This window comes from Prunus mume, linkage group LG7 (assembly GCF_029339155.1).
Source record: "Prunus mume cultivar Tortuosa linkage group LG7, ASM2933915v1, whole genome shotgun sequence".
In the NCBI taxonomy this organism is placed as follows: Eukaryota; Viridiplantae; Streptophyta; class Magnoliopsida; order Rosales; family Rosaceae; genus Prunus; species Prunus mume.
Genome location: NC_142704.1, coordinates 17,716,591 through 17,743,746, shown reverse-complemented (window position 1 = coordinate 17,743,746; position 27,156 = coordinate 17,716,591). Strand labels below are relative to the sequence as shown.

Genomic DNA, 27,156 nt, shown 5'->3' with positions numbered 1-27,156 from the left:
TGAATAGTGGAAAAGTTAACAAAATTATGAAAGTAAGTACCCATTTACCAAAACTATATAAGTAACTAATTTTGCTTTCCTTTTCCTCAGTAAAGAAAATTCAACCATCATCAACTAGCTATTAGTTTTATGGTACTTCTGTCTCAATATTGGAGTATGATTATATGTTGTTTTACACGAAATTGTATTGTGTTATTGTCTTTTTATTTTTTTTCATCCACTGCATTATAATTTTTCGTTATTTCATTTAAGAACAAATTTTAATTTTAAAAAAACACCGAGGTCCTGAATCCCCTACGAGTCCTCGTTACCTAACACTCGGCCCCAATCTACCCCGTTGCCATGCCTAACTTCAACCAAAAAGTACTTAGGTGTTTATGTTATTTGATTTTCCATTTCCCTAGGCAAATTCAAACTTGAAAAAAACAGTGGCGGTTTCAGGATTCGAAAGCCGACTATGCAAAACTTATATAACAAACTTGACGAAACAAGTGAATATGCAAAAACTAAAATAAAAACCAAAAGAAAAAAATAGAAAAATATATATATTTCACATTAAAAAGAAAGATAATATAGAGGACTACATTAATTTTATAAAAAAAACAAGATTTATTTCGAGAGAAATGGGAAGGAAGAAAATTGGCGGAGCTAGGTTTTTTTTATAAAACGACTTGTGACCTCATTTCTCTCCTTGTTTGCTTTTATAAACGTTTATTATGACATCCGTTTTTAGGTTTCCACCTCGAGCTTCCATAGCCCCTATCAATCATGTTTTGCAATTTTTGAAATAGTTATCTTTGTGCAAGACAAATTTTTTTAATAATCATAAGTAATGTAGGTAATATTTTTCCAACAAAAAGAGAGAAGGAAAAGGAAGAAATAAGAAAGGGAGAGAAGAGAGAGAGAGAGAGAGAGAGAGAGAGAGAAGATAGAAGAAAAAGAACGGAAAAAAAAAAGAGGAGGGATGAGAGAAGGAGAAGAAAGAAAAAAGAAAGGGAGAGAAAAGAGAAGGAAAACAACGAAAAAAAAGAGAGATAGAGAGGAGAGAAGGAAAAGAATAAAAAAAAGGAGAGAGGAGAGTGTAAGGAAAAGAATAAAAAGGGAGAGAGGAGAGAGGAGAGTGTGAGGAAAATAATATAAAAAAGTGATGATTTCCCCACACCAATTTTATCCACTTATATTCCATTTTATAACTAAAAAATGAAGTGTAAGTGGATAAAATTAGAGTAAGAAATCATTATCCTAAAAAAAAGGAGAGGATAGAGATGAGAGTGTATGTAATACTTTTTTTTAACAAAAATTAGGGCCTGACAAAAGAGAAGAGAGAAGAGAAAAAAGTATGGGTAATATTTATTTAACATAAATTTGGGCCGGGCATGAGCCTAGCCTGCCATTAGCTGGAACCGCCCATGGAAAAAAATATGAGCCTGGACAAAACTCTCTCGAAACGTTATTATACAAAGCATGCTACATGCAACATAATAGCAACTATCACAATCCCAAATTCACGGTGGATTTTTACTTAAAACTCTCGCGAAACGTTCATACTTTTGAAGAACATGTCATGCCATGATTCATGGTGGATTTTTACATAGCAAACTTGAGTGTTGCATTTTCACCAGAGGTTGAAAGTTAAAACAAATACATGTGGTAAAAGCTGCAGCGAGATTTACTGCCATCCATTTAAACGACTACATTCGTTCACAGTCGCAGAGAGAGAATTTGATGAAACTTTAAATACCTCCATTTCGCTCCATTTCTTTCGGAGCTTTCAAAGAGACATCAAAGAAAAACAGTACAGAAGTTTATATATATTTCTTTATATATATATAAATTAAAAAAAAAAACAGAAGGAAATATGGATTCTGATTTGACCGATGAGCAAGTCGAGGAGCTCAAGCAAGCCTTCGACATTTTTGACAAGGATGGCAGTGGTTAGATCCCTCTTTATGTGTATATTACGCTTTACCATCTCAACTTAAATTTCTCATCTTTATCACTAATTACATATATATATGACTAAACACATGACTTGTATATAGTATATTCCATCTAAAATTTTCTCATTTCATGGATACAAGAAAGATCATAACATGTTATACACGTGGTGACCGTTCCATACCAATCGTAGAAATACAAAAGAGAATACGTGTGTTGAAATGTTGAATTAAGTTACTAAATCAACCTTAATATTTAAAATTTCGTCGCTTAGTTATAGAACTTAATTTCATTGGCAAAAAAGATGTTCAAGAAAATGGTTCATGTGCTTTTGAATAAAATTTTCTTATTTATTTATTTACAGGCACTATCACTACCGATGAGCTGCGCAATGTATTGACCTCACTAGGGCAAACCCCATCTGAGGACGAACTGGAAGAATTTCTTCAACAGATGGGTGGTGATAATGGGATGGTTCGCTTTGATCAATACTTGATCTTCATGGAAAAATTAATGTACCCTAATGGTGCGGTTGAATGAAGGAATTCTAACTTTCATGCTCCGTTTGGATGAAGGAATTGCATATTACATAGAATTCTAAAATGACGGAATTTAGATTTCCGTTATTTCAATGTATGACAATTGAAGATTTCAGTGTTTAGATTTATATATATTGAATTTTGTAAATGACAGAATTCAAAATTTCAATGTTTGGATAGCTCATGTGAATTGTAAATGACAAAAATTAAATATTTCGATATCTTGGTCTTTCTTCTACAGACATTGTTATCGGAATGTGAGTTCCATCAAATGTGAAATTCACTAGAATGCCCAACTGATCTGTTTCTTAATACTCAAACACCACGGCAGGATTAAAATACTTAAACAATTGCGGGCACTATCTGGAGAACAAATCACTATGAGAAAGAATACAAAAAGGTCTTACAATCTCAACTCACAAGACTAACGCTCACAAGGCAGACTTGCCTACTCGCCTTTGCTACTCAACCCAACCAGAGATCTTGTCTTCCTTCGTCAACAAGAGATGGCACAACTCTGGTCTCGATTGCTCACACCTCAAGGCACGATTGTTGATCACCAACATGCATAATGCTCATGAACTCACACATATATGAAAAGAAGATTATTTAATCACTCATGGAGGCTAACAAGGAATAGCCACATGAGTTTTCAATATGAACTCTAAAAACCTCTCTACAAATATTTTGTCGTTCTTTCTCTTTTCAACGTTGCAGACCCCAAAACAAAACGGTTAAGTTCCTTTCTTGTATTACATGCTTAAAACTAGGTCAGAGACCAAAAAAGGCTTTTAGCAAAAATTGGCTTTTTAACAGATAAATTATTTCTTTAAAATAAATAAAGCCACTTAATTAAAAACCCAGCCGTAAAGACAAAAGAACCATTTTGCTTAAATAAGCACCAAACTAAAGAATATAAAACCATCGTTAAAAACTCACTAATGTCTGGTGCTGGATTATGTAAGGCTGAAATCATATATCAGTCTTATAATCTGACAGCCACTTTTGATGATCTTGCAAATATGCAAATATGAATGCATGGATGCAAAACATACCTTGGCATTATCTCTGAGCCACACTGATCCAGGATAGCGAGAACGTCACTTGAAAACTGTAGGTTACACTGAAAGACCTACTCTACGTTTTTGTAATAGGAAATTGCTAATATACCAAAAATTGGTCCTAACAAAATGCCCTAAGACAATTCTAAACATGAAATATAAAACAGTATAAGTATGAAACTTAAGATAACTAAGTACCTCAATCCATTGCCATTTGCTTCTTTTGGAACTCCTAATAGTACTTGGCTGGAATTTTACATATTATTCACTAATTCTCATCATTGCATATAAAACTCTATTAAATTGCCGACTAATTGTTTCGATTGAAAGGTAATAGTCAAAACCAATGACTCAGTATTTCAAGTTGTGAGCAATTATTTAAAAAAATATTGCTACAAATTCTTCAATTGAAATATTTCTTGTTCGAACCAACCCACCATTTTCTTCTAAAATTCTACATAACTTTTTTAATGCACTTTTGCTAATTTGGAATTGATCAATACAATCAACTTCTTTTCCATTGTACATATGGTTCAAATAAGATCACATTTCTTCATCCCAATCATGTGAAGGCTCTTTAACACGAAAATTATCATAATACCACTGTACTAGCTTAACCATAAAAAAGATCATTGTACAAACAATAATTGTGAAATGAATTTTGGTGCCTTTTTTTTTAAAAAGAAAAGTTTGGCGTTTTAATGTAAGTTTTGGCACACTAGAAAATATGAATTCCCGCATTATGGAAATTGTGAAATGATGCCTCTTTTGGTGGAAATTAAACTCGGGAATTTGATGCCTCTATTTCCATGATTTTTCCTGCATGTCATTTAATAAATTCCGCACTTACATTGCCAAACAAGGGAATTGTCAATTTTCCTCTTAAATTCCTGACTTTTAGCTAAATTCCGAGTTATTTTCCCTCATCCAAATGGAGGGTCATAGAATTTGTAAATGACAAAATTTGTAATTACAACATTTGAAATTACGTCAATTCCAAATTTCAGTGTTTAGATATCTTGTATAAAGAATTTAGAAAATGAGGGAAATTACAATTTCCCCTATTTGGATAATCATAGAAGAAATTTAAAAACTGAAATTCGCAGAGAATAAAACCGTCTGTGTCTCCCCTTCGAAAGTCAATACAACATAAGAACAAGTAAAACAAGATAAAAAATTCCCCTTCATTCTTTGAACTTGGCAGCTTCTATGAGTTGAAGAAAAAGACGCCTGCATTTGACTCTTCAGCCAAATTTGGATTAACCTAAAGCATACAATTGTAAAGCAAGTAACATTCAAATCCCTTGAAAAAAAACATTCATTATTGACTACTGTTATTACTCAAAATTGTAATCAAGATAAAATCATCTATATTACTCAAAAACAAGCGTAACAACTAAAATTGATTCAAATAGATATGAATCTTAGCTCAATTTTAGCGGATAATAAAGGTGACTTTGAAACATGATTCAAACTAAAATTGAGATAAGTACTTAAACAGACATGAATCAATTTTGACAAACCTCATAAACAAATTCTTAAACTCAAAACTTAGTCAAACAGAGAGAAGAAGAGACCATAACAGAAACTACAAGAAATTATGCAGAATGCAAGAAACAATAATTTCACAACATATAATCTAATCCTTTATTAAAACAACACAGATTGAAAAGCAAGGATAGGTTGAGACTATACCTTTATTGGAGCAACACATAGTCTTAGATTGAAAGATGATAGATGACAAAATCTGAAAACCAAACACTATGTATTAGATAAAAAAAGATGATTAACTTCTGTTTTTTGGGTCAAAATCTGGTTTCAAAAAGAAACAAGAAGAGATAGAATACGAACATAGCCCGATCAAACCCATTAGATAAAGAATCAGATAACAAAAACAAAGTAGAGATAGATCGATCAAACCCATTAAATTGAATACCCATCAATAATATCAACAACAACAAAAAAAATTGCAACTAGATTGAAAGCTCACCAAAAAAATAAATTGCAACTATTGCCGCTCGGTTATACTATTTATTAAAAAAAAAACCAGGTAACGCCTGTCTATACTATTTTTCAAACAAACATTAATAAAATTAAGTATAACCGCACATCTATACCATTTATTAAAGAAATTTTTTTAAAAAAAACCAGGTTAAGCGGCAAGGCTATCCTTTGAAAAAAAAAAAAAAGAATAAAATCGAGTATTCCCGCCCGGCTATACTAATTATGAAAAACAAAAACAAATTTGCTGTGTAGCGCCTAATTGCTCACGTGTCAAAAATAGTATAGCTGCCGGCTATACTATTTATTAAAAAACAAAAAAAAAAAGAGGAATCGTCTAGCGATTAGGCACCACGTACATATAAAGTGTATAGCAGCTGGCTATACTATTTATTTAAAAAATTAAAACAAAAAAAGGTACAGCCGGTCGGCTATACTATTTTAACAAAAGAAAAAAAAATGCGTCTGTACTATTTATGAAAAACGAAACAGATTTGCCGCAAAGCGCCTAGTTGCCTACGTGTCCAAAACAGTATAGCCGGCTGTACTATTTTTAAAGAAACATTAATAAAACTGAGTAACAACTATATTCAACATCGAGTAACAACCACCATCCCAAATAAGTGAATTTTTACTAAAAACTCTAGCGAAACGTTCATACTTTGAAGAACATGTCATGCCATCATGGTGAATTTTTTACCTACAAACTTTCAACATGTAGCAACTGCATACTTGACACAAAGAGCAATGGCATCAGCATTATGAAGACATGAGGGGAAGCAGTAGGTATATATAGATAGTACTTCTTTTCTCCTTCTGCCATTGTTTGATGCACGGGATTTCAGTTTTCTTTTCTTATTATTGCATTTCTATTTGTATGAGGAATGGCGTCAGTTTGTATGGTTGCAGCCTGTTTGTGTTAGATGGAATGTTTCATTAGATGTCTATATTTAAGCCTTTCTCAATCTAAGTTTTCACTGACCTTTTGCGAGTTGATTCATATTTTTCTTCTTTCTTATCTTGTCCAAACTATGAAATTCCTCTGCTCATAATTTCCATAAAACGAGGTTTGTTTCACAAGGCCTGTGAGACGTACGACTTCAGTCGTTTTGTCAATCTTCATTATGTGGCATGAGCTACAAGAAACTTTGTTTACAAAACATATGCATAGTCTTCATTATGTGGCAGTAGATTTTTGGGAAGACAGTCAGTAGCATAATTTTTTGAAATGCTGGTCAAGGTGAAGGATTTGTTTGTATAAGTAAGGCTTTTTTTTGGTGTGGTCATTGAAATTTTCAGAAGAGAGAGAGATAACAAGATAAGACTATGAAATGAAGCAAGATTGTTTTGAAAGCTAGATATTTTATTTGGATATGCTCAATTTTGCTTTCATTTTCTACATATCTGACTGTTTATGATAAGTCTGCTGTTTTTTTTCGTGTGGCTTTATTTCTGGTTTTAACAATTAGAATGTCTGGTTTTGGTTTTGGTCTACCAAATAGAAATGTACCCTATTCTTTAAGCATTCTTTTCAATGATGTGGCAAGCTTAGAATGGAAAAAAAGGAAACTGTATCCTACATGTTAAGGGATTAATTTGACAGATACACATTACATGAGTTTTGTGGGAGCAATTTTCGTCCCACAAGAATATTCGTCTAAGATTTCGTTGTCTTATTCGGTTCTCTTTCTCCTGCAAAACAAATCAGAATAAGAGGACCACACTGGGGGTGTTGGCCAAAGGCCCTCCGATGCCTAATTTAGGTCAAGTATTTGTAGGAATACAATAGCTAACAATAGGATGAAGATTTCTCTAGGGTGAGAACCGGGTGGCTGGAGTTGTGTGTGGTGGCCGGAGCCTTGTGTGAGAGAGAGAAAGAATATGGCGGCTAGGTTTGTGAGAGATAATTTATGCAGAGTTTCAGATAAGAATTTAGACGTACCTCAACCCTTGTGCGTAGCCATGTATTTATAGGAGCCTATGAGGCTAGGGTTTAGGAAGAATAATTCCATAGATGGAAAGGAACTATTCTTCCCTAATTTGGAGAGATTGATCTAAATAGGGATTTGATTAAATCGAATCCCTAATTAAGGCTAAAATCGAATAATTCCCAATTAAATCAAATAACTACCAATTAGGTCAAATAATTCTCAAATTGATCGGCTTAATTATTTGACCTATGATTTGAGATATTTTGCTTCCACAAGTTTAGATTTGACAGAAAGATATTATATGAATTTAGTTTAGGAGACAAATTGTCTAGTTGTTTGCTTGCAACACATTCCCAGGGATTCATTGTCCAAAAAAAAATGTTTGTTTGACTTTGCCTTCTTTACGGTGCCTAACAAAATTATATGTGTGGTAATTATTCAAACCTGCCTTTGAGTGCAACGCACGTTGAGACCAATACCGAACTTGTTTATCAAGATCCACAGGGGTTTTGTATACCAAAAGCAACTATTTCATTGCCTTTACCTATTCACCCAATAATCTTTTTTTTTTCTTCCGGATATAATTCTTTTATTTTTGTGCTCTATAAATCCAACCCTTTGAAATGGTAATTGATAAAATTATAGCACTTTTAGTTCAAAGATGTCTGGGACAAGAGTTAAAGCACAGAGCAGAGCTTTGGTCATCATATTTGGCCTTCTCTGCTTGCTTTTGCAAAGTGAAGAAGCCCACCATGGAACTGAATATGTAGTGGGAGATGACAAAGGCTGGGACCTGTATCCTGAGGTATGCAATTGGGGGAAAGACAAGCACTTCAAGGCTGGAGATGTCTTGGGTAAGATTTATTCTCTTATTATAATCTATTCTTCAAAGAAAATTTTAACTGAACTCATCATGTTCAACTAACTTTGAGGTGATATTCCAGTTTTGGTTATAAGTTATTTCATCATGTAGCCAAATCTTAAGGTGCATTCCAACTTTGAGTAAGACTTCTGTTAGTTTTGTTTTTAGAGAGTCCAACTTAGCTGCTCATACATTAGCACGTTTTCGCCTTATATATCTTTAAATGATGCATCTTCATGGTAACTGATTTCTTGTAATGTTTCTTTGGTTTAGAACTGTTATGAAAAAAGTTTGTCCAAAAGAAAAAAGTTTAACCTGAAAAGTACACGGTGTAGAACAATTCATATGTTTGGAACTATTTGCATAACATTTGTTTTTGGTTTAATGTACAGTTTTCAAATATAGCAACCCATTATTTAGCGTGGCGGCTGTGGATGCAAAAGGGTACCAATGTTGTAATGCAAAAGGCCATCTTAAGAAGTTATACAACTCTGGGGACGATCATGTGGTGCTAAAGAAGGGTCAAAACTACTTTATTTGTAATGTTATAGATTACTGTGGTTATGGAATGAGAATTGCTGTTCATGCAGAGTGATTCATCTAGCTATATATATGCTGCTTGTTACAGTAGTTTGTCTTTGCAATAAAGAGTTTCTATGAAGGAAATGTTGTAATATTAATCTTTTGTATGTTATTTTTCTGAATGTAACCATTTCTTCTTTCTCCTTCCCCTTGCTTCTTCTCCATCTCACACTCCATCCCAGATGATTTATTTATTTTCTTAAAACCAAGTTGATATAGAAGAAATTGCATTATGGGGATTGGCACAAAAGTTGTTGTACAAGATGGACAACTTGTTGTTTCGCCAAGTCCTCCCGTAGACATGTCTTTAATTAGGGGCGGAGCTAGAATTTTAAGTTTATGGACCAAAATATAAAGTGCAATCATTAAGTAGATTAATTTTTACAAATTGGAAGAGTCTGATACCACATCTTTCTTCTTTTGAAAAACACATCATCTAAAATATCTAAACATTGGTAATTGATAAGATTGTTGTAGCACTTATGGTTCAAAGATGTCTGGGACACAGATCAGAGCTTTGGTCATTATATTTGGTCATCTCTGCTTACTTTTACTAAGTGAAGAAGCCCATGGAACTGGACTGGGATGTATCCTGACATCTAATTTAATCCTTCAATCAAAATCTGAGGTTATATTCCAATTTTGGTTATAATTTATTTTATCATGTAATCAAAATTTAAGGTACGTTGCAACTTTGAGTAATACTTCCGTTAGTTTTGTTTTGCCTCATCTTTAAATGATGCATCAAAGTTATTAAATGTTTCTTTGGTTTGGCGACTGTGGATAGAGAAGGGTACGAAAGTTTGCAGTCCAAAAGGTCATTTTCAGAAGTTATACTTGTCTGGGAACGATCATGTGGTGTTAGAGTAAGACAAAGACCAGAACTACAATAGAATACATCAACACAGAAGTTACATGAAAGCTAAACTCTATAGATACAGATATGAACCAGTAAATGATACAACATAGCAACATAATAAAAGTGAATCAATGTATATATATATATATTCAGCATTTGCACAATATATGATTATGAACTCTCTTCACAAATTCAATTTAATTGTGTAAAGTAGAGCTAAAAAATCTTTCAAATACAGATGAACTTATAATATTTGCTGAGTTATGACATTACTAGTCTAGACTAAAATGCCACCAATGTTAGGAAGAATATGGTGATGTCTCTCAGGAATGGCACGAGGAATGGCACGTGGAATACGGTGGGAGCCGACGAAAAAGGGATGCTTAAGTGCCTCTGCAGCAGTCGGCCTCTTGGCAGGATCCCAAGAAAGAAGGGAAGTAATAAGCTGAATTGCAGACTCACTAGCAGATGGGATGCAAAATGAGAGACCAAACCCAGGAAACTGTGGAAACTGATACTCAACCCGCCCTGCAAGAAGTTGCCCTTCAGGCCATGACTTCATGGTTGGGCTGCCTAGCACACTACAAATCCAAAACAGCTGCTCCTCCGCATTGTTACCCGGAAGTAGAGGGCGGAGGTTGAACATCTCAGCCAAGATTACACCCACAGCCCACATATCAACCTTGGAATCGTAGAAGCGTGAGCCAAGCAACACCTCCGGGGCTCTGTACCAGCGAGTTGTGACATAATCTTTGAAAGGAATGCCCGGCTGAATCTTCTTAGCAGAACCCAAATCCCCAATCTTGACCACACCTTGCTTCACCAACAAGTTTTCCGGTTTGAGGTCACGGTGGCACCACCCATTCTTGTGCATGTGATCTAGCCCAAGAAGAATTTGATGACACACATTCCTGATGTGTGCCTCATTGAATCTCTTCTTGTGCAGTTGCATAAATTGCAATAAGTTGCCCTCCATGAATTCAAAGACAAGGGAAGCAGTGCCATCAAATCCCATGAAAGCTTGTTTCAAATTGACAATATTCGGGTGGTTCTTCAACTGAGACAGAGACTCAACTTCTGCCATTTGGAGAAACTCCTCCCATGAAGTCAACCTCGATACTTCATTCCTCAGTTGCTTAATTGCAACAATCTCACCAGTCACCTTGTGCAAAGCCTTCCATACAACCCCGAAACTTCCTTCACCGAGCGGCTTAAGGAAGTAGTAATTCTCCATTCGAACTATCTCAAGAAAACAACACAGACCCAACAAAACTCTCTCTTTGTTAATGGAACTCAAGAGCTTTCGTCAAATATGAAAATTGACGTCTGCCCAGGAGCAAAACCTAATTGATTTCCTACTGGCTTGCTCATTCACTCAAGGTAGAAAATGCAAGGTGCCTGACTATTATTTATAGCCTAAATCTTTCCCAATCCTATAAGGATAGCCTAAATCTTTCCCAATCCTATAAGGAAAAGGAGATTTCGTAGTTGAAGCTGTTCTATTTTACTTAGGCCCAAAGCTTTTCCACAGTCAACATTTTTATTTAGAGTCAAAGCCTTTCAACGGTAAAGATTTTATGGTTTAAATTTTAAAGTTAAAAAAAAAAAAAATGCATATTGAGTGTGCGACGAGTCGTTGTTGGGCTGGCCCCACAAGGATTATCCACAAACGAAACGGAAGTCGTTAAACCGACCCTCGACCCTTTCAAGGACAAAAACAAAAACAAAAGGAAATTAGAAAAAAGCAAAACAAAACCCAACGCTCAGAGCTCTCTCTCTCTCTCTCTCTCTCTCTCTCTCAAATTTCTCTGAACCAAACCCTAGCAGCCTGGCTGTTCGTAATGATTATCAGCCTACTACACAGACGTCCTAGTGCTTGAAAACCATCACCAGTTTCACAAATTTCAAGGGGTTTCTCTCTGAAAGATTTTGGTTTTCTCGGTTTTGGCGTTTCAGAAGCTTTTGGAATTCGTGAATTTTCCTCGGTGCTATATACGTACGGCCAACCAATCGGCGATTTTGGAGCAATTGTACCATCCATTCGCTCATCAGAATCGGTTCCTCAGCCTAGGATTTTCTGATTCTCTCAGGCTATTTGTAAGGATCGGTGCGAAGACAAGCGCAGAGGGCTTTTTCTAATTTCGCTGAGATCTGTGAAATTTGATTCGAATTGCGACGATCGGCGGAGGATTGAATCTGTGGTGGCTCTCGGAACCTAATTTGATTCGAAGCATCTGTTCAATGATCGGTTTTTGAAGGAATTGAATCGAACCGAAGAGAGAAGATTGGCGTATGGTCGGCGAAGAAGCTTCTGAAGAGCTCTCTCTCCCTGTTCTTCTGCGGTGGTTTGATTGTTCGATCTCAATAGATTAATCGAAGAAAAAAGAAAACGAAAAGATCTTCAATTTTTTTGTACTGTTTGATTTTTGTTTTTGGGAGCTTAATACAAGGCCTTTATATTTTTATTGGCCTTTGATTATCGTTCTCCTCGGGGCGTTTGTTTGTTCTTGTTGTGGTATTATTATACATATTTCTATTTTTTTGGAAGAAAAAAAAAGTATTGACCATGGCGGTGTATTATAAATTTAAGAGTGCAAGAGATTATGATTCAATTGCTATGGACGGTCCTTTCATCTCAGTTGGTATTTTGAAAGAAAAAATATTTGAATCCAAGCACTTAGGGAGGGGTACTGATTTCGACCTTGTGGTCACCAACGCCCAGACCAATGAAGGTTGGTTCTGATTTAGTTATTCCCTTCTGAACAATTTGTAATTAAACACAAATTTGGGTCATAGCAGGTGATATGAGTGTGTGTGTGTGTGTGTGTGTGTGTGTTGAGTGGTAAAATCATATATGATTTTGGAGATTTCAAAATTTGATTTTTGGGTATTTGTTCAATTTTTTTTATGCTTGTAGCTATCTATCTACATGTTGTTTATATAGAGGATGTTACATTGCCATACTTCAATTAACGTTGAGGTCACTAATTGCCACCATGTGCCTTGAAAGTTAAGTTAGATTGACCTTATGTGGTGGTTTTTGTTATCGAATGAACAAAGTTAGACCACCTATATGTTAAATTGACTCAATCTGAGAGGGGACAGGACAGGGTGTGTGAGATTGAAATCTGGAATCTTTTGGAATGGTTAATCTGACTTAACTAACTAGGAACCATGGGTTATGGTTTGGGGAATCGCATTTTGGTAGCTTTTATCCTTGCTTTCATGGATCAATATCTTTGCTGTGTTTTTGTAGTCTTTATGTTCTATGTTTTGCAATTTCAGAGTATCTTGATGAAGCAATGTTGATTCCAAAAAATACGTCAGTTTTAATTCGACGAGTACCTGGACGGCCTCGCATGCCAATTGTTACTGATTCAGAGTACTATCTCAGATCCTTTAAATTCTTTAGTTATGTTTTTGTAAGGTCCATTATGAATTTTGAGTTGGCAGTATCAATTGTTATTGTGTTTAACAAACCTGTGATATGGGGGTAGCACCTGTTATTGTAACTTCTGTGGAGTGTGCCCAAGCAGTGCTATGTGCTTCAATAGGATTTTTGTGTTCCTTATGACCATTAGGACCAATTTCGAGGGTTGGTTGAGTTAGGTTTTATTTCCTTTATTGCAGGCCAAAGGTGGAAGATAAGGTGGAATATACTGAACCAGAAAGGACTAGCTTTCAGGCAGCTGATTCATCTGCCATGAAATATGTAAGCTTTAGTATCTACTAGATCCTGGCATGGTTGTGCTTTGCTTTGTGCAATCAGTCAGAGCTTTTAGTGATAGTGTGTTTATTTTGGCGTTACAGCCTGATGAGACAGATTGGGATGATCTTGGAGGTGATTTGTATGAAATTCCTGAAGTCTTGCCAGTGCAGACAAGTTATCAGGCTCCGGATGTTCAGCCAACAAATAAAGCCGATGAAGATAGCAAGATTAAGGCTTTAATCGACACTCCAGCCTTGGACTGGCAACAGTGAGATGCTTTCAGTTTTATTATTTTGTTCTGTGATAAATGATAGATTCATGGTCACTAATGCTGGATGATCTCTGTGTTGTATTTGCAGACAAGGTCCTGATGGCTTTGGTCCTGGTAGAGGTTTTGGCAGGGGTATGGGTGGAAGAATGATGGGTGGACGTGGTTTTGGTGAGTCTTTTAAAATTACATAATTTGTTTTACTTAATATGTCAGTGCTCATTCAATCTCTCTCTCTCATTTTACATGACAAAACTGATTTTTCTTTTCTTGATTGAGGTCGAGGAGGAGGGGGGTTGGAGAGGAAAACACCTCCACAGGGTTATATTTGTCACAGGTGTAAGGTTCCTGGTATGTTCCTATTCTTATTTCTTTCTTTGTGATAAATGATTATATCAGGAATGCACTTTTATAAGTTATATTTGACATATTGTATTTGTTTAGGTCATTTTATTCAGCACTGCCCTACAAATGGTGATCCAACTTATGACATAAAAAGAGTGAAGCCACCCACTGGCATTCCCAAGTCCATGCTGATGGCAACCCCAGATGGCTCATATGCATTGCCAAGTGGTGCAGTAGCTGTTTTGAGGCCAAATGAGTAAGCTGATCTGGTGTTCTATATTTCATAGTTGTTATGCTTGCCTTCCAGTTGTTTGTATGAAAACTTACTATAATCTTTAATATGAAAACAGGGCTGCTTTCGAGAGAGAGATTGAAGGTTTACCATCTACACGGTCTGTTGGTGATCTACCCCCTGAGCTACACTGCCCGTTGTGCAAGGAAGTAATGAAAGATGCTGTGTTAACGAGCAAGTGTTGCTTTAAGAGCTTTTGTGATAAGTGTAAGTTATGATGTAAATATTATTGCCTAAATTTTGTAGCTTTTAAGAATTTCAACTTAATCCCTTGTAATCGTTTTGGTAACTATAAATTTTCGTTGTATTCACACTGGGTGCCCTTATAATCAGGTATCCGGAACTACATTATGTCCAAGTCAGTGTGTGTCTGTGGGGCTACAAATACACTGGCAGACGATCTACTGCCAAATAAGACACTCAGGGATACAATCAATCGAATCTTGGAATCTGGGGGTAACAGTAGTGCTGACAATGCTGGGAGCACTTTCCAAGTTCAAGGTTTGTATTTCAATAATGTTCCTTCTCTTTCTATTTCCACCAGTGTAGTCATTTTATGTTCGTATTAAACTTGTGATTTGTAATATTCAGATATGGAGTCTGCACGCTGTCCACAACCCAAGATTCCTTCTCCAACTCAATCTGCTGCATCAAGGGGAGAAGAACTACAGATATCTTTGAATAAAGAAACCCCGAAGATACAGGAAACCGCAGATGAGGTAAAGCCTGTTGTTGCCCCACAGCAGATTTTAGAGAAAGTGAGGACTACAAAAGTGGCTGATGTATCTGAAGCTACACATGAGTCAATGAGTGTGAAGGAACCAGCATCGCAAGGGAGTGCTCCACTTGTTGAGGAAGAAGTGCAACAAAGGCTGGCTTCTGGGGAGGCAGGTAATGTAGTGGTCTGGGAATTATAGTTCTCTGGTTCTGTTGGCCTACTAGTTCTGTTTTCACATTTTTCATGGTGCATATCAAAGTTCTATGTGTTTTCTTGCTTTCTTGACATACAGGAGTTGGATGGATGTTGAGTAAAAGATTTTTCTTAAAAATAAAGCTTAGTTTGACTCCAAAAAAAAAGTTGGAAATGTAGTGATTACTTATTTGTTTGTCATTGTATGTGCATTACAGGAAAGAAAAGGAAAAAGAAGAAAGTTCGCATGCCTGTGAATGGTATGGCTCTTCCTCCTACTTTGTTTTGTGAACTTAAAGCTTTCTATATATCATATAAATTTGAATTGGATACTTCAATCCTTGTGCTTTTATAGATGCCATAATGTTATTACATTCAATGCAGACATGCAATGGAGAACCTCGCAAGATCTTGTAGCTGATAACTATGTGATGCCTATGGGCCCGGGTGCATATAATCCATACTGGAATGGCATGCAACCTGGCATGGGTATGGAAGGATATATGGCACCATATGGTGGTCCTATGCCATATATGGGTTATGGACTAGGCCCATTGGACATGCCATTTGGGGGTTTTGGTCCACAGGACTCATTCGGTGCTCAAGGTTATATGATGCCCATGGTTCCGCCTCAGAGGTATACATTTGTCTCATTTGAATCTCTCTCTCTCTCTCTCCTCTGTAGATATTTGTACTTTCTCTTATGCGTGCAATTCAATGGTTTTTCCCCCTGGAGTCATTTTTGTGGAAAAAGTAGGTTTGCAGGTGCAACCAGTGCCCTAAGATAATGTCACTTGATGCTTGCAAGTTACAATTTAATGCTTTTTCCCTCCTTTCAGCCCCACAATCTAATGTGTTTGTAATCTTGGACTTTATTCAGGGATTTGGCTGACTTTGGCATGGGCATGAATGGCATGAATGGCATGAATGGCATGAATGGCATGAATGGCATGAATGGTATGAATGGCATGAATGGCATGAATGGCATGAATGGCATGAATGTTGGACCCCCTGTCATGAGCAGAGAGGAATTTGAGGCTCGAAAAGCTGATTTGAGGCGGAAGCGTGAAAATGAGAGACGAGGCCAAACGTAAGACTGAAAACTGGATTTGTTTTTTCTTGGAATTTTTATGCATATGGTATAACTTGGAAAACATGAGTATCTCTTATATGTGATTTGATAGCCATGTTATGTGAAGATTTTTTAAATTCAGTTTCTGTTAGATGCCATTTTCTAGTGTGGTCCACCAAAGGGTTTGGATTCCATTTTAGATGCAATTCCATTGTAAGGACACAATAGATGTGAGATCTGTTATTTTGATTGAAATGTGGAATTCATTTTTGGTCAGTTGAGTTGGTACTAAGAGATAGTAAAGTGCGATGCAAGCTTCATGAATCTGATGTGTCTTTGTGTTTGTTTATCATTCTGTATGTGAAACAAAATTATGATGCTGTTTTTTTCTCTTTGGGGAGAGTATAGAGATATTTGAAAGGAGAAATCCTTCAGTAGTGGGGCTATGTATGGCTGTTTGCCCTTTTGTGTCTCACAGTTTTTAGTATATGGGCAATATCTCATAATAGGATCTAATAGTACTATTCTTCTGAGAAATGGACCACTTGCCTATAATCTTATGGCAATTGGTTGCTTTTCCTCCCAAGCTGTAGTATCTATTTTTACATGGTTGAGTAATGCATTTTTTTTTTTTTTTTTTTTTAAATATTTCAGCAGGGAGTTCTCCAAAGATCGGGAATATGGAAGGGAAGTGAGCAGTGGTGGCGGCGATGGCGCTTCTATGAAATCCAAATCTGTACGTCTTTATTGTGCCAATTTCCCTCTCTTCTTATCATTTGTATACTGCAGCAGCAGGGTTTTCTTAAGGTTTTTATCAACACTCTTGCAAGGAGAGACCAAGTTGGCAATAGGACACCAATTTGGCCAGAGAATGCCAAAGAGTCTAGGATATATTAGTTTGTTTTCCTTATCAGTTATTATTGTTCGATCAGTCTTTATTTTATTTTTGTGTCATTACATTATTTCTTTTCTTCGCAATGCTTCATTTGGTCATGGGGATATTAAATGGAGAGAACACATTGTAGTTTGGCCGCCCTTTTTCACGGTGGCTTGAATCGATCGAGAGTACATGGAAAACGGCTAAATGTGGCCGAAACTGAGGTCAATTAGAGTTCTGTTCTGTTGTTTTAGCAACATGTTCAGATTACCCTAGTATACAGCCTTTTGAATCCCATTAATTCCAACTTATATTTGCCAGGACTCAAAATTTAATAACCTGCTTCTCTGTTTTTTTTAACGTCTCTGAATTGAATTTATTTTTTAAATAAAAAGAAAACCAATAGGAGTCATCTTGGATCATGTTTACACTGGTGGTCTGAGATGCTAATTTTTTAATTTATTATTATTATTTTTTATATATGATCCTCAAGTGCTTGCTGCAGGTTCAGAATTGAATTTCTGCACTTTGTACAGGATGAGTGTTTTTAACAATGGTTTTATATTTTATTTTATTATTTTTGGTTAACCATTTCTACCTCCTTTCTGAGTTCTGGCCTGCAAAGTTGGATTGGAGTAATTAATGGGATTGCAGGGTGTAAAGCCAACGGCAAAAAAATCAAGTGTTAACGATGTTTTTTGTTTTCCAAAATTTGAAAACCGAACGAAAAAAATAAATAAAGGGAAGATAGGGTGTTTAAGAAAAGTGGGTGTTAGTTTAGTAAATGCATTATAAAAAAAAAAAACGTAAAAGCACTTGGCAAAAAAGAAAAAAGAGAGAAAATAATGGGTAACAGTGAAAAGTAAATTATTTTTGTGAGAATTATTACTGCGGGAAAAGTTGACTTATTGGGTCTTTTTGGTTTTTCTTCTTGTTATGCATTGCAGAAGTCAATTGCTCGATCACCAAGTCCCGACTACAGCAACAGCCACCAGCATCGTCACAGACGCGAGAGGTCATCTCCAGAACGAAGGCCCTCACGTGATCCACGTGACCTGGAGCCACAGCCACCGCGTCCTCCCAAGAGAAAATCAGACCACCACGACAGAGATCGCGAACGCGCCCAAGACCGAGATCGAGGTCGAGACTATGACGATTACCAGGAGGATGACCAGCAGCAGCGCCAGAAACGACATCGTTCTGATTCGTCCTCTGCAAAACCACCACCTTCCACTGAAACAACAACAGCATCGGCCAAACCTGCCTCCTCCTCCTCTACGGCATCAGCTGCAGCAGCTGCCGCAGCGGCGGCGGCGGCGGAGCGCAAGCACAAGGCAAGCGTGTTTTCTCGCATAAGCTTTCCGGAGGGGGAAGTGAGCAAGAAGCGGGCTCCCGCGGCTTCTCCGGCGGCGACGGAGGATAACAAGCCGTCGTCGGCGCATCATCACAAGGAGTCGTCTTCGTCATTGGCAAATGGATCCGCGTACGACGAGTATAAAATGACGTCGTCGTCGACTGCCAAGGCTGGGAGTGGCGGAAGTGGAAGTAGAAAGGCTATGGTTAGCGCTGCTGCTTCTATGGAGTATGAGTCGAGCGACGACGACAGGCACTTCAAGAGGAAGCCGTCGAGGTATGAGGCGTCGCCGCCGCAGAAGGCGGAGCAGGAAGAGTCCAGGCACTCCAGAGGCAGCACCAGGGATCATCGGGATCGCAGGCATAGATAGAGAGAGAGAGATCAGATAAGAGTAGATCAGAAGAAGAAATCAAACAGTGGGCCTAATTGGCAATTTGCTGTTTTTGTGTTTTGCTCTCTCTCTCTCTCTCTCTCTCCTTCCTTTATTGGGCCTTGGAGGTGATTGTATCACTGTATATGTAAGATGCCCATAGGCCACGGGAGCAATTGCTTGCTTGTTCCTGCTTGAAATTTGATATTTTTGTTTAACCTCTTGTGTCATGAAATACTAAATTACAAAATATGAATAAGAGACTTCTCTCTTCAATTTCAAGGCTGCTTGCTTTATACATATATTTTCTTCTCTCAATTATCTGAAAGTTCAATCGTCTGGCTATTGTTAGATGTCACAAGTTCGAATTCTCCATCTTTGTTAATAAAAAAAAAATAAAAAAAAAAATTTCAGCTCGGACCCAAAAAAAAATACAACTTAAAGAACCAAAATGAAATATGAAATGAAACCAAACTTCAAGCAAGCATAATGATCTGAATTCAAACAACAATAATGACCTCAAATCTTAACCCTCTAAACCTTTACAAACAAAAATTACGATCAAATTTGCAACAACAAAAAGGACAAAACAAATCATACAACAAGGCACCCTAATGATCTTAATACAGACCATAATAAGCTAAAAATCCAAATCTTACAACTTTACCCACACCAAAAAAAAAAAGTACAAAGATCTTATAAGGCAAAAAAGATTTTAAAAAAACTGCAATATAACACTCTTTAAATATAATAATATATTTAAGAGGTATAGTCGCGTGGCTATATTATTAAAATATTTGAATATATTCAAAGCGTATAGCCGCTCGGCTATACTCTAATAGTATAGGCTCACGGCTATACTTTTCAAACCCTTCTTCTTCTTTAGTATAAATGCTATTATAAAAAATAAAAAAAATAAAAAAATAAAAACTTCTGAACACTAAGGAAAATAACCAAACCAAATACTAATATTAGGAAGATTATATCTAAATTGCTTCAGAGCTTTCCAACCATATTTGTTTCTCAAAACTTATGGGTAATTTGACCACTCCGAAATCTTGTAGAAGGAAATTGATATCTTGGATAATCGTTGAGGAACATATGCCAACGAGGTCTAGTCCAATTGGAAAAAAATCTTGACTTATAGACCGATAGTCTCAAGCTTGAACTTGTGACATCTTGGTAGTGTGATTGTGAGAAAAACAACCTCCTCCTTGATTATGGCAAAAACAAAACAAAACAAAACAAAATTATTAAGCCTAACAAATATTGAAATCACATTAGTAACCACAAGTAATATCTAGATACTTTAATCCAATTAATACCCAAATATCTTAAGCCTAATTTATACCCAACTAAATAACAACTCTAGTCCTACTTTTTTTCCTGTTCGATGAACCATAGTCGTTCTTCTTGTTGCGTTTACGTATTTCTCTTTTTTACACCGCTCTCTCTTCCTCTTTATTGATTCAACTCTTTCTCTCTTCTTTATATTTCTCTCTTCTTCACCTCTTCCTATTTTTCTCTTATTCTAAAACGCAAACTAAATGAACTGAATTGAAACCGTATAGGTTTGATTCGGTTCCTCTAGACACTTTATATAAAAACCATACCGTATGTAACTATTGGTTTCAATTCCAATTCAAGGGGTAAACCAGACTGTGCCCACCTTCAAAAACAGTATCAATTATATTCTCTTACATTATAAAGACTTATAGGTCGGAAATGATTAACTCATTCATGAGGATTATTTTTTGGAATTAAAGTGAAAAGTATGATTAATTTGGGAAATAGAGTGTCCATGAAAGAAAGCATTAACCAAATTAGAAAAGAATTTTTAAACATTTTTTATTTATTTATAGAATCAGGGAAGGGTGATTAATTTGTTCTATGTATTGAAAAACTCTCTCATATTATCTGTGATGCTGTTAGTAAGAAGAAGTGGCGGCCTGTGAAATCTTCTCAGTCTGGCCCTGCGATCTCCCACCTCTTTTTTGCTGATGATCTGGTGTTGTTTGCGGAGGCTTGTGCTAGCCAAGCTAAAATTATGAAGAATTGTCTGGATTTGTTTTGCTCTGCTTCTGGACAAGTAGTCAATTTTGAAAAGTCTGCTGTCTTCTGCTCTCCTAACACTTGTAAAGAGGTTGCTAAGGAGATAAGTTTGATTTGTGGCTCTCCTCTTACTAATGACCTTGGTAAGTATCTAGGAATGCCTCTTTTGCATTCTAGAATCGGAAAGCGCACTTATAGTTCTTTAGTTGATAAGGTGCATAAACGACTGGCAGCTTGGAAGAGTAAGCTTCTTACTTTAGCTGGAAGAGCTACTTTAATTCAAGCGGTTACAGCTTCTATCCCTGTTTATGCTATGCAAACTACTAAACTTCCTGTTAGTGTCTGCAATGATTTAGATCGGCTCAACCGTAATTTTTCTGGGGTAGCAGTGAGAAGAAATACAAGATCCATCTATGTCAATGGGATTTGGCTTGTAGGCCTAAAGGTAAAGGAGGTTTGGGGTTTAAAAAGACTGCTAGTATGAATCAGGCTCTACTTGCTAAGATTGGGTGGAGATTGCATTCTAAGGACAGTGCTTTATGGGCAAAAATTTATGAGGCTAAGTATCTTAAAGGGGCTTCTATTTTTGATAATTCTCTTGGAGCAAGGCAGGTTTGTTCCACTACTTGGAGGAGTATTATACATGGTATCCATTTGCTTATGCAAGGGATGTGTTGGAGAATAAGTCGGGGAGACAATGTAAAATTTTGGGAGGATAATTGGGTTACTGATGCCCCTTTAATGCAGCTGGCTGGAGTTCTCACCATCCCCGATAGCAATTGTCTTGTTTCAAGTTTCTCTAAGAATGGCTGGTGGGACATTGACAAGTTGAGAGGTGTTCTTTGTGAAGATCTTGTTCAACAGGTCATTAGTGTTCCTGTGGGGTTTTTAGGCTCTTTACCTGATACTCAGATTTGGAAGGGTAGTACTAATGGGGACTTTTCCGTTAAATCTGCTTATAGTTTATTCTTTGGAGGTTGTTCTACCTCTGACTCCTGCTGGAAGTCCTTGTGGAGTTTAAATGTTCCTCCTAAGCTTCAATATTTTATGTGGCTGGCTTCTTAAGGCAAAATCTTATCAAATGATCAGCGTGTTCGAAGGCAGTTGGCGTCGACCCTTCATGTGGCTTTTGTTCTTGGCCTCTGAAACTGTCCTTCACATTCTTCGTGATTGTGAGCGCTCGATCTACGTGGAATGCTATTCTCCCTGCCTGTGCTCATCATTTTTTCCATTTAGATGCTCAGCCTTGGATGAAGGTCAATATGCTCTCTAGAGAGAAATGGAATGGTGATGTTCATTGGAGTACTGTTTTTGTGTTTACTTGTTGGCATCTATGGTGTTGGAGAAATAAGCATGTTTTTCAGAATGAGGATACAGCCCTCTTTAGTCCAAGGCAAGTTATTTGTGGGGCTGCTCAGGAGTGGATTAAGTCAACTTCTAATCTCACTGTCAGGGTAAATAAAGTTCAAATTCATGTTGCCTGGGAGATTCCTGGGCCTGGACAGTTCAAACTGAATGTGGATGGTTCAAGGAGAAGCGTTACTGGCTGGGTAAGTGGTTTTGCTATTAATCTGGGAAAATGTCAAGTTCTTGAGGCTGAGATATGGGGTCTCTTCTTTGGTTTGAAGTTAGCAATTGAGAAAGGCATCAGTAGTCTCATTATTGAGATGGACTCAACTATTGCAGTCAATCTCTGTCAGAATTCTTCCATGCTTTCTTTGCACCCTTTAGGCAGGTTCCCAGGGTGGTGTGCTCTTCAGCATGTTTTTCGTGAGAAGAATATTGTTGCTGACCGGTTAGCTAATTGGAGTTATCAAGTGGATCTTGGGCTGTGCGTGTTTGAGCAGGCTCTTAGTTGGTTAAGTGATTATCTTGTTGATGATCTTGCTTGGAATTGTTCATTCTGATTAGACCAGGTTGTGTAGTCTGTTCCTTGGGGCTTTGCCCCCCTACTTAATCAAAAAAAAAAAAAGAAGGCGTAAATAATAGTTTTGTTTTTTCCTATCCCAAAAGAGATGATGTAGTTTGTTTTTTTTTGTCAGGAGAATGAAAAAACCTACTAAAATCAAGGTATTCCGTTCTGATTCCGGGGTATATCTCCGCTACCTTCCGAACTCTGCTTGACAAAACAACTCATGTTTTTATTTCTAAATTAGCATAATACACCAGTAAACCATTAAGCTTAAGCTTCAACATACAAAAATACAAATCATAATGCAAGGGCAGCCTTTTCATAGTAAAAAACCCAACACAAGACCTACCAAATGGCAAAGACCCAAATACTCAGAAGGAAAAATCTAAGAAGAAGTCAAGGTGGGAATCATTCCAGCTTCTCTAGCATAAGCAAAAATCCCACCAGCTCTAATGACTGGGCCCGCATCCCCAATGGGCTTCAACGTGTACTCTTTCCCAGTCGTGTGATTGATCAGACGGCTCTCGCTCAGCTCGATGCTCACCACATCTCCAGTCTTGCACTCCTCGCAAACCCTAACCTCCGACTCCAGCGGGTACACCTCGCCAGTCGCCACCGAGTTCCTGAAGAAGATGCGCGCGTAGGACTCCGCCACTACCGCAGCAACGCCCGCCGCCCCTAGGGCCACTGGCGCGTGCTCGCGCGATGACCCGCACCCGAAGTTTGCGCCCGCGATTATGATCGAGTACTTGGACTTGGTCTCATCCGGGTCCACGAAGCGCGTGGAGTAGGCGTCCGGGAGACCGCAGAGCGCGTAGGATCCGAGCTTCTCGTACTCGGAGGGGTTGGAGGGGACTAGGGTCAGGTACTCGGCGGGGATGATCTGATCGGTGTCGATGTTATCGTCGAGGACGTAGCAGAGGCCGTGGAATGTGGTGGATGGGATTGTGGATGCGGCGGCGCGTGTGGAGAAGGTGGCGCGTAGGGTTGGGGTTTGGAGTAGGGGCGCGTGGGTGAGGGATTTGATGGTGGATGGGGACACGGTTGGGAATTTGAGAAAGGTGGGGTAGAGAGGGGTGGGAGGGCTTGTGGGTGGTGGTGGTGGTTGTGAAGCTAGGGTTTGGAGAGAGAGAGAGTGAGATGGCGGCCATGGCTGGAGCTTGGAGCTTGAAGCTTAGTGTAACAAACAGGAAATGAATTGGGGTGGGTTTTTCGTTTGATTTTTAACTTGGTAGGTTTTAAGTGGTGGAGACTTGGTGTACGACGGTGAAGATGGTGTCGTTTTGATGTGGGCAGGCAGGCGTGTGTGAATTGAACTCTCCTACATTTTTTATCGAAGAACTCCCCAACATTGAAAAATAACACCATCATCAATAATCAATCAATTTCATTTCAACCACGAAGCCTAGATAACTTTAGTCATCCACCACTGCATACCATAAACCATTATCAGCCAAACCGTATATATTTTTTTTTAACAAAAAAAATTCTTAAAAAAGAAACTGGTTTGTTTTGGTTTGCAGTGAACATGGAACTGATTCTTCAGAGAGAGAGAAAGGGGGGGTACCGGTCCGGATAGAAAGCTGTCACGTGGTCATATTATCGTAGTATTTTAAGTGAGAGTGAAGGTTTGTGGTGATGAACTCCCGCAGTATATTTGTTTGCCTTTACGGCCTTTGAAAATGGGAATTTTCAAATTTGGCCCGATTAGGCCAGGAGCTGGGCTAAAAGGGCATTTTCAAGTTTGGGCCTATTAAAAAAGAGCCTGTCTAGAAACCAGGAAGGAAAACACGATGTCGTTTGCCGTAAACGACACATCGTCTTTTCGAGACAATTTAGAGATTAGGGTTTGTAAAAAAGAATGGACGGCTCAGATCCGAAGTTCACGATACCTTCCAACGCTATAAAGTCCCGGTTTCATCACAAACCCTCACTCTTCGTGTGGCGAAAACCCTAGCTCAACTGCCGAAACCTGTGCCGTGCAGCTCATTTCTGATACGATGGGTACCTCTCTCTCTCTCTCTCTCTCTCTCTCTCTCTCTCTCTCTCTCACAGATTTTGTTCCATTTTCATTTTGAATTTCATGCATCTGTTTCTGTTTATATAAACAATGAAACTTCAGCTGAATCTGTTTGATATGCATTTGATTTGTCTGATGCTTAGCTTACCAAGCTTCTTGTTGTTGATTCCAAGCTTACAGAAGATGAAAATTTTATGAACTTAAAAATCTTTTGTTATTTCTCTTGTTCCTTATATTTACTAGCCCGTCCACCGCATTTCCAAGTTTTAAATAGTTTGGCTGATAGTCTTTAGTTTAAAGTAGTTATATGACTAAAGTTAGTTTTCATAATTTGAATGAAATTAATGACACTGTTATTGACACATTTGTTATGATTTGGTTTTTGATTGCTTAAAATGGGTTTAATCTGAAATTGATTTCCTTGAAATGCTTGAGTTGGGTGATTACAACATTGGAAACAATCTTTAGAAACTGATGGACATGGGTATTGTTTGAGATTGGGATGTGTAGCTTTAGATGCTTATAGATATTAATTGAGTAGTGATCTGTTTATCTAATATGTGGTTTTGTTTGTGTTATTTTGGGGTCATTAGGAGCCTACAAGTATGTGTCGGAGATATGGAGGAAGAAGCAATCCGATGTGATGAGGTTCCTCCAGAGGGTGCGCTGTTGGGAGTATCGCCAGCATCCTTCCATCGTCCGTGTCACAAGGCCCACACGCCCTGACAAGGCTCGTCGTTTGGGTTACAAGGCCAAGCAGGTAGTGATAATTTCTTAAATTACATGCCATACACAACTCATTGTTTAAATTATGGGTTTCAGCGTTTATCACCAAGTTTAATAGGCTTCTGGCCAATTGATATACATGTATTCCCATGTTTGTCTTTTGACTCTATGAAATGATAATTATGGTTGCGTGTTGCGAAGGATTACTGTCTTATCTGGTACTTATCTTGTGGTCTATTAGGTTCATTTCATTCTTTCAGTTGTGCATGCATGCTTCCTGTTGTGAATTGTTTCCTTTTGTTGTGCGCCTATGGGCCTAATCCAGTATGTGTGCTGGTTAAGCAGCATTCTGATGCTTAAGCATTTTACCTAAAAATGCTGCTTTCCTTAAGTGATTGTTTGCTTCCTGAGACCAGCTATGCTAAACCAAACATTTGATCTTCTGCCAAGCGAGTTCTATCTATGGTTTTTGCTGTTGTCTCCATCCGATACATTGCACTATTTTCTGTATCCTATATATTTCTTTGAACATGTGTTTTTGTTGTCTCTTCTCATGCACCTCTTGGTCTTTGTGCCCCGGCCAGGTTTAATTGAATTTTTAGTTGGCTGATAGTTCTAGTAAAATTTGGTGCAGGGTTATGTTGTTTACCGTGTCCGTGTAAGGCGTGGTGGTCGCAAGAGGCCTGTTCCCAAGGGTATTGTATATGGGAAGCCCACAAACCAGGGTGTGACACAACTAAAGTTTCAGCGCAGCAAGAGGTCTGTTGCTGAGGAGCGTGCTGGCCGTAAGTTGGGAGGCCTTAGGGTTCTCAACTCATACTGGATCAATGAGGTATGTGACTCAGTTTTGATTCTAGTATACTTGGGTTACAGAACTTGTTTTTATTTCTTTATTTGTTTCTTGGGCTTGGTGTTTGTTTAATTTTGTGATGTCCTGCTTACATTTCCTGTCTTGCAATCTTTGAATGCAGGACTCAACTTACAAGTACTTTGAGGTAATCCTGGTTGATGTTGCACATAATGCTATCCGTAATGACCCAAGAATCAACTGGCTCTGCAATCCTGTTCACAAGCACAGAGAGCTTCGTGGGCTCACTTCTGCTGGGAAGAAGTACAGGGGACTGCGTGGAAAGGGACACTTGTACCACAAGGCACGACCTTCCCGCAGGGCTACCTGGAAGAGAAACACCACCCTCTCCCTTCGTCGTTACCGTTGATTTCGATCATTTTATCTTATGTTTTGTGTTGTTTCTGGGTACTTTCAGGAAGACAATCTTTGTTGTGAGTTTGAAATTTTGGCACTTAAAAACTTGAACCATGTTCTATTTGAATGGATTACCGACTATTTTAGTCTCTTGTGATATTGTTAAGTGATTAGATTTATATATATGTTGCAAGGTTCCAATTATCTTTTATGGTGAATTTTTCTTACGTTGTGGCGTGTTTTGGGAGATTCAGTTTTCTGGCTTGTTTGAT

General features: G+C 37.7%; 4 protein-coding genes, 1 long non-coding RNA gene and 1 pseudogene across 6 annotated transcripts; 4 read left to right on the top strand and 2 right to left on the bottom strand.

Annotated features, from left to right (window-relative positions):
• The first annotated feature begins 1,782 nt into the window (after positions 1-1,782).
• LOC103337077 (uncharacterized) lies at positions 1,783-2,715 on the top strand. Its single transcript, XR_016122171.1, has 2 exons — positions 1,783-1,934; positions 2,303-2,715. It is a non-coding gene; the product is annotated as an uncharacterized LOC103337077 (long non-coding RNA).
• Positions 2,716-8,095: 5,380 nt separating this feature from the next.
• On the top strand, positions 8,096-9,060 carry LOC103337076 (basic blue protein-like). Its single transcript, XM_008240230.3, has 2 exons — positions 8,096-8,324; positions 8,725-9,060. The coding sequence occupies exons 1-2, from the start codon at positions 8,132-8,134 to the stop codon at positions 8,925-8,927; spliced, it is 396 nt and encodes a 131-aa protein (XP_008238452.1). The 5' UTR covers positions 8,096-8,131; the 3' UTR covers positions 8,928-9,060.
• Positions 9,061-9,940: 880 nt separating this feature from the next.
• Positions 9,941-11,145, bottom strand: LOC148915634 (cyclin-dependent kinase F-4 pseudogene; annotated as a pseudogene).
• Positions 11,146-11,486: 341 nt separating this feature from the next.
• On the top strand, positions 11,487-19,252 carry LOC103337075 (DWNN domain, a CCHC-type zinc finger). Of its 2 annotated transcripts, none has more exons than XM_008240229.3 (15): positions 11,487-12,505; positions 13,059-13,155; positions 13,404-13,485; positions 13,584-13,750; positions 13,842-13,921; positions 14,030-14,101; positions 14,195-14,351; positions 14,446-14,594; positions 14,721-14,888; positions 14,979-15,278; positions 15,516-15,557; positions 15,682-15,934; positions 16,178-16,387; positions 17,027-17,105; positions 18,194-19,252. In XM_008240229.3, the coding sequence occupies exons 1-15, from the start codon at positions 12,340-12,342 to the stop codon at positions 18,968-18,970; spliced, it is 2,799 nt and encodes a 932-aa protein (XP_008238451.2). In that variant the 5' UTR covers positions 11,487-12,339; the 3' UTR covers positions 18,971-19,252. The 2 variants fall into 2 exon arrangements, with proteins under 2 accessions (XP_008238451.2, XP_008238449.2); XM_008240227.3 differs by having other exon boundaries at positions 17,024-17,105.
• Positions 19,253-23,142: 3,890 nt separating this feature from the next.
• On the bottom strand, positions 23,143-24,195 carry LOC103337074 (3-isopropylmalate dehydratase small subunit 1-like). The gene is given in 2 exon segments (XM_008240226.3): positions 23,143-24,012; positions 24,014-24,195. Coding segments are annotated over 2 exon segments (765 nt in total). The 5' UTR covers positions 24,086-24,195; the 3' UTR covers positions 23,143-23,319.
• A 602-nt stretch (positions 24,196-24,797) lies between these two features.
• Positions 24,798-27,036, top strand: LOC103337073 (large ribosomal subunit protein eL15). The gene is made up of 4 exons (XM_008240225.2): positions 24,798-24,938; positions 25,548-25,714; positions 26,315-26,512; positions 26,652-27,036. The coding sequence occupies exons 1-4, from the start codon at positions 24,935-24,937 to the stop codon at positions 26,895-26,897; spliced, it is 615 nt and encodes a 204-aa protein (XP_008238447.1). The 5' UTR covers positions 24,798-24,934; the 3' UTR covers positions 26,898-27,036.
• The last annotated feature ends 120 nt before the right edge of the window (positions 27,037-27,156 follow it).

Bases quoted from the DNA above. Each gene is read 5' to 3' on its own strand.
- LOC103337076 (XM_008240230.3), top strand. From the start codon at position 8,132: ATGTCTGGGACAAGAGTTAAAGCACAGAGCAGAGCTTTGGTCATCATA. The intron at 8,325-8,724 runs GTAAGATTTATT...TTTAATGTACAG, and splicing joins CAAGGCTGGAGATGTCTTGG to TTTTCAAATATAGCAACCCA.
- LOC103337075 (XM_008240227.3), top strand. From the start codon at position 12,340: ATGGCGGTGTATTATAAATTTAAGAGTGCAAGAGATTATGATTCAATT. The intron at 14,595-14,720 runs GTAAGTTATGAT...CCTTATAATCAG, and splicing joins TAAGAGCTTTTGTGATAAGT to GTATCCGGAACTACATTATG. The intron at 17,106-18,193 runs GTACGTCTTTAT...TATGCATTGCAG, and splicing joins CTTCTATGAAATCCAAATCT to AAGTCAATTGCTCGATCACC.
- LOC103337073 (XM_008240225.2), top strand. The intron at 25,715-26,314 runs GTAGTGATAATT...AATTTGGTGCAG, and splicing joins TGGGTTACAAGGCCAAGCAG to GGTTATGTTGTTTACCGTGT. The intron at 26,513-26,651 runs GTATGTGACTCA...CTTTGAATGCAG, and splicing joins ACTCATACTGGATCAATGAG to GACTCAACTTACAAGTACTT.